The sequence below is a fragment of the Chiloscyllium plagiosum genome, chromosome 13, assembly GCF_004010195.1.
Source record: "Chiloscyllium plagiosum isolate BGI_BamShark_2017 chromosome 13, ASM401019v2, whole genome shotgun sequence".
In the NCBI taxonomy this organism is placed as follows: domain Eukaryota; kingdom Metazoa; phylum Chordata; class Chondrichthyes; order Orectolobiformes; family Hemiscylliidae; genus Chiloscyllium; species Chiloscyllium plagiosum.
Genome location: NC_057722.1, coordinates 78131347 through 78137346, shown reverse-complemented (window position 1 = coordinate 78137346; position 6000 = coordinate 78131347). Strand labels below are relative to the sequence as shown.

Below are 6000 nucleotides of genomic sequence, written 5' to 3'. Positions count from 1 at the left end.
GATCCCTTGGGGCCTTGGAGGGAAGTAAGGGGGGAGGTGTGGGCACATGTTTTGCATTTCTTGCAGTTGCAGGGAAAGGTGCCGGGAGTAGAGGTTGGGTTGATGGGGGGTGTGGACCTGACGAGGGAGTCACGAGGGAAATATATCCCTGGTGGTTGTTCTGCTCCCAGGAGGACCAGTTCCAATACTGAACAACCCAGATGGCCTCCTTCTTCAAAGGCCGCAATTCCCCCCCAGACGTGATCGACGATGCTCTCCACCGCATCTCCTTCACTTCCCGCTCCTCTGCCCTTGAGCTCCGCCTCTCCAATCGCCACCAGGACAGAACACCACTGGTCCTCATCTACCACCCCACCAACCTCCATGTACATATCATCCGTTGTCATTTCTGCAACATCCAAATGGACCCCACCACCAGGGATATATTTCCCTCCCCTCCCCTAACAGCGTTCCGAAAAGACCACTCCCTCTGTGACTCCCTCATCTTCCTGACCTCTCCGCCCCCATCCCCACTCCGGCCTATCACCCTCACCTTAACCTCCTTCCACCTATCGTATTTCCAACGCCCCTCCCCCAAGTACCTCCTGCCTACCTTTTATCTTAGCCAGCTTGGCACACCCTCCTCATTCCTGAAGAAGGGCTCATGCCCGAAACGTCGATTCTCCTGCTCCTTGGATGCTGCCTGAACTGCTGCGCTTTTCCAGCAACACATTTTCAGCTCTGGTCTCCAGTATCTGCAGTCCTCACTTTTTCCTCTGTGGAATGGAGGTTGGCTTCTGTGATGGTCTGAGCTGTGCACACAACCTTCTGTAGTTTCTTACGGTCCTGGGCAGAGCAGTTGCCAACCAGATCATTATGCACCCAGACAGTATACTTTCTATGGTGCGCCTGTAAAAGGTGGCGAAAGTTCCTTTTGCACATGCCCAATTTCCTAAGCCACCTGAGGAAGAAGAGGCCTTGTTGAGCCTTCCTGACTGTCACATCTGTGTAGCAAGTCCAGGACAGGTTATTGGTTATCGAACTGACCTAGGAATTGATGTTCTCAACTCTCTCAACCTCTGCTCCGTTGATGTAGGTGGGGGCACGTTCTCCACCTTTGTCCCTGAAGTCAATGACAAGTTCTTTTATTTTGCCGACACTGAGACAGAGATTGTTATCATTGCATCATGACACGTAGAGCAAAGTATGGCAAGCAAAACAGAAAAGCATATTGGAAACAGAAAACAATATATAATTCAGATCAACAGAAACTGCAGGCAGTTTATGGCCTATTCCAACAGCAGGTCACTGCCGGAGAAAATTTTATTTAAATGTGAAAATGTATTAGTACAGCACTCAAACTGACTGAGGATAAAAGATAGAATATTTCACAAAAAATGCTTGTTTCAAATACATGAAATGGAAGAACAATTGTGGACGGTAGAATACTCCATAAGTGCCACCTTTCAGTGGAGACAGTTTCCACCCTTTAACAACGTTAATGAGGATCATCTGGAAATTAGGAAAGCTCATGATTGCATGAAAACGAAATCAACAAATGAACATCAAGACTAATTTTCAAAAAATTACTGTGAATGAAACTAAATTTCAAAAACAGTGTAATTAGATTCACCTTAGCTACTGCGGTAGTCGGGATGCTCCAAAATTGACTGCCAGTTTCCTGTGCTTGCGTTTACCCGATGAACCTGCCATTGGCCTTTGCTGCCCTTGGGGTTGAACAGGGGTCTGTACAATTGCTTTATTCTGGGATTCAAGGGTTGTTCGACCAGGCTGAAAAAAATTTCTTGAGGTGCTAGCAGAAGGATACCCATGTGATGATGTATTTGAAAAGTCCATCATGGGTGGTGGTTGACTGAATTTTTGCTGAATTGAATGATTATAGTCCTTGTCATCATGTGTTTTATTAAAGCTGGTCCTCCTCTTGGTCACCTTTGAAAGAAGAAAAACACAAATGGTGATAACGACAACAAATGTTTCAGTGAAATAAAAAAAAATTTGGACTATAGGGTCTTTACTTTTACAAGGCAGCAACCTCCACAAATCAAACTCAGGTCACCAAATGAAAGAATTGTACTAGATGACATCATTCTGCATTTTTGACATGAGATCTACAACAAGACATGGGTGACTTAGCCGTTGTAAAATATGGGTTGAAAAATGTGTTGCTGGAAAAGTGCAGCAGGTCAGGCAGCATCCAAGGAGCAGGAGAATCAACAGCAACACATTTTTCAGCTCTGATCTCCAGCATCTGCAGTCCTCACTTTCTCCTAGTTGATTTTGAAATATGGGTTGCCAGACAGAGTATGAGAATGTTTATTTTACTTCTTTCGTTTTATTAGGATAATTAAACTACTCAGTTATGAACTACTTTTGACTCACATCATTTGTTTCTAATTTGCAAGGAAATCTGCCATTTAAAAAAATTAGGTAATTATCCACAAACCTGTTTTAGTTGTGTTATCTGAGAGATAATTATTATTCAAGTCACTGGAAGATCTAATATGCTCTTCTTTGCCACAAGTCTTTTACAACCATACGTAGAAGTCCTTAACCCAACGACTGTCACCAATTACATTGCGGCATTTACTCAGTACTGCACTGAAATGTCAACTTTGAAGGACAAATTTTTGGTCTTTTTGGGGAATCAAGGGGCATGGAGGGGTGGACAGGAGGGAAAATGGAGTTCAGACCAAGCATTAGCCAGGAATACAGGAGCAGGTTCAAGAGGTCATATGGGTTACTCCCACTTCTAATTATCTTTTACCTTCAGGATGGAGGAGAGCTTAAACGCAAACCTCAGAGTCTGAAATAAGAATGACATTACTGAACCAACAAATGTCTTCTCTTCGTTCCCAGAAAAGAAGCACTTCATACCTCAAGAATTTTTATATATAGAGTCATAGATCTGTACAGTATGGAAACAGACCCTTCTGTCCAATCCGTCCATGCTGACCAGATATCCCAACCCAATCTAGTCCCACCTCCCAGCACCTGGCCCATATCCCTCCAAACCCTTCCTATTCATATACCAATCCAAATGCCTTTTAAACGTTGCAATTGTACCAGCCTCCACCACTTCCTCCGGCAACTCATTCCATATCCGTACCACCTTGTGTGTGAAAAAGTTGCCCTTTAGGTCTCTTTTACGTCTTTCCCCTCTCACCCTAAACCTATGCCCTCTAGTTCTGGACTCCCCGACCCCAGTGAAAAGACTTGGCCTATTTACCCTACCCATGGAATTACATTTCCTAGGCCTTAAACATGAAATCTAAGCTGAAAATTCAGTGCAGGATTAAAAAAAAATGTGCTGTGTGTCTGAAATATTAAAATAGTATCCTGTCTACTTGCTCAAGTGAACACTAAAGAACCTTAAAGCATTATTTCAAGAAGAGTGTTGTTCCGGTATTCTGGTTAATGTTGTTCCCTAAAATACCATGAAAAGAACTGTAGATGTTTATCTGCTTTTTGTTCATAGATTGGTTGCCTTGTCCAATGAACACTGCAAATTTCTGCAAGTTGAAGTATTAATAAGAGGGATTACATTAATAAATGTTCTTGGATTTTAAAAAACATTTAAAGCACCATGCAATGAGAGTTCTGAGACTTGATGGAATGTTTATTCCCCACACCCTAACGCAACAGAAACCAAATGGGCATCAGTTTAAAAAAGTAGCCAATCAACAGATTGCTCCATTCCCACCAGCTGAGGATTTAAACACAACAATTCAACGCCAATAATTAGTTCAGATGGTTGGATGGCTGGTTTGTGATGCAGAGTGATGCCAACATCATGGGATCAATTCCTGCACTGGCTGAGGTTACAATGAAGGATTTTCCTGTTCAACATCTCCTCTGGCCTGAGGTGTGCTGACCTCAGGTTAGACCACCACCCAGTCATCTCTCTCTCTCTCTCTAATGAAAGAATAAACCTATGATCTGCAGGACTATGCGATTAATGTTCCTCCCAAAATGAGGCGTCATGTTATGTAAATTGGGATTTTATCTGCACTTGAGTACACAAATACAACAAGATGACTTATCAAGACATTGTTTGGATATCAAGCAAGTCTTCGTCTGTGATCTGTTTCATATTTCAAAACACCTCTTGCTTCAGTTATTCTCAATGGCAGGGAACACATTTTTAACACAAAAAGCCATGGAAACCTACCTGCAAAGGCACAAATTGATTGTGAGTACCAATAAGCACTCCTCCAGGACAGATGTTTCCTGAATATGGGATCTGAAAGCTATTGTACAGTGGGGGAGGAATCAAAGTTGTCCAAGGCATAGGACCATATCCATTAGGAGCTGTGGACATCATACCGCCTGAGGATTGAAAGACATTCAAATATTATAAGATTATTTCACATTTGGGAATGTTTTAAAAATGGACTGTTCCCATCTTCTTATATTCATTTATAATTTTAATTTTTAATAGTTCCAATTTCCATTTCATGCAATTTCTCACTCTTGAGTGATTTGACATGCTGAGTTTCATTTCCATACCTTTCTCTGCTTGCTATGTTTGGTCTGTTGCTTTCAAATTTTAACCTCATTCCCTGGATGTTATTAAAACATAAATTGACATTTTTCCAGAGCGATAGCACAACCTCAGCAAAGTTACATGGGAGACAAGACCAACCTGCACCCAGTGACTATTATGGTATTAAACTACCCTTAACCATTTTGGATAACAGCTTTACTTGGAACAAGATATTTATAAAAAGTAATACAAAATTTGTTGTTAAATTACATTTCTAATTCAATAATTTACTAAACACAACATCTAAAATTTCAATATAGTAGTCATGGCAAACATGGAAAAACAACAGAAACTGAATGATGTTGCCTGTGCTAAAGTACCCCAAAACTCAAGAAAATAGCAATGCTAAGGAGTACATGTAGACATAAGTGGATATTAACAAAAGTTTTTTTTGCATTATTTCATAAATTTCTAGGGCCTACTTAACATTTTCCTAAAACAAAGACATCAATACCTCACTACTTCTGTACCACAGGTTACTCAAAACTGAAATGGAAAGGCTACAATTATTAATGTATGCTAAGATTTTAATTATCAGATATTTCTTACCAGGGGTCTGACCAAAGGATGGTGGAATGACAGGTGGTGGTACAGCTCCTGTAACTGGTTGATAACCGGAAAACATATTTGGAGGGAGGGGAACATTTTGTCCCGTGGCATGCTGTATGAGCAGAAGTTAAAATAGCAAATAAATACCGCAACTGAAATGAGATAGCAACAGGTATGTTTCTTTGTAAAACACTAGATTAAGTAAGCTGAAATCTTAACTGCCATATTAGCATGTTGAAAATAGCAAAGGATGTTGTTTGTACCAATCGCTGTAATGCAAACGCTGCAGCCTTTTCCTGTGCTTCACTGTCTAAATGGCATTGAGGTCCGTGCACAAGCAAACCATTTGCTAACTTTACTTGACAAACAGTCAGGCCCTAGAGAAAACAAGAGCATTTTATTAGCAACCAGTGGTTGAATTGTGTATGTAATAGTGGATAAATGGTTGCAATTATAAAGAGGCATTTTGTAAACATAAGATGAAAAAAGATAACTAGAATAACCAGATAAAAACATAAAATGTGCTCTTAAGAGTAAATAAAACAAAGAATTGTAGATGCAAGAGATCTGAAATATAAACACAAAGTGCTGGAGAAACTCAGCAGGTCTGGCAGCATCTGGAGAGAGAAAAACTGTCCAGCAACGTCCTGGTGAACTGTCACTGAATTTAAAATGTTAATTCTATTGTTCTCTACAGACGCTGCCAGACCTGCTGACTCTTAAGAATATCTAATTCCCACTAGCTGAAATTATTTCAATATCGGTGCTACTTCAGTGGAAGAATCTGCATTTTTTTTATGAACAATAAGTTTTCTCTTCCAATTTACCGCATAAAATAAATTATTTTGTCTATTATTGTAGCAAACCATATGTTCCAAAGAAAGGATTATTACCTTCCACAACCATTA

General features: G+C 40.5%; 1 protein-coding gene across 5 annotated transcripts in view; it reads right to left on the bottom strand.

The window, feature by feature from the left end:
- Positions 1-6000, bottom strand: part of xrn1 (5'-3' exoribonuclease 1) — a 120640-nt gene that overhangs the window by 3658 nt on the left and 110982 nt on the right. For all 5 annotated transcript variants that reach the window (XM_043702786.1, XM_043702782.1, XM_043702785.1 and 2 more), the window contains 4 exons: positions 5356-5469; positions 5093-5204; positions 4169-4326; positions 1613-1929 (listed from right to left, as the gene is read on the bottom strand). In XM_043702786.1, the coding sequence (XP_043558721.1) occupies positions 1618-1929; positions 4169-4326; positions 5093-5204; positions 5356-5469 (696 nt within the window). In that variant the 3' untranslated portion in view covers positions 1613-1617. The remainder of the gene's footprint in view (positions 1-1612; positions 1930-4168; positions 4327-5092; positions 5205-5355; positions 5470-6000) is intronic.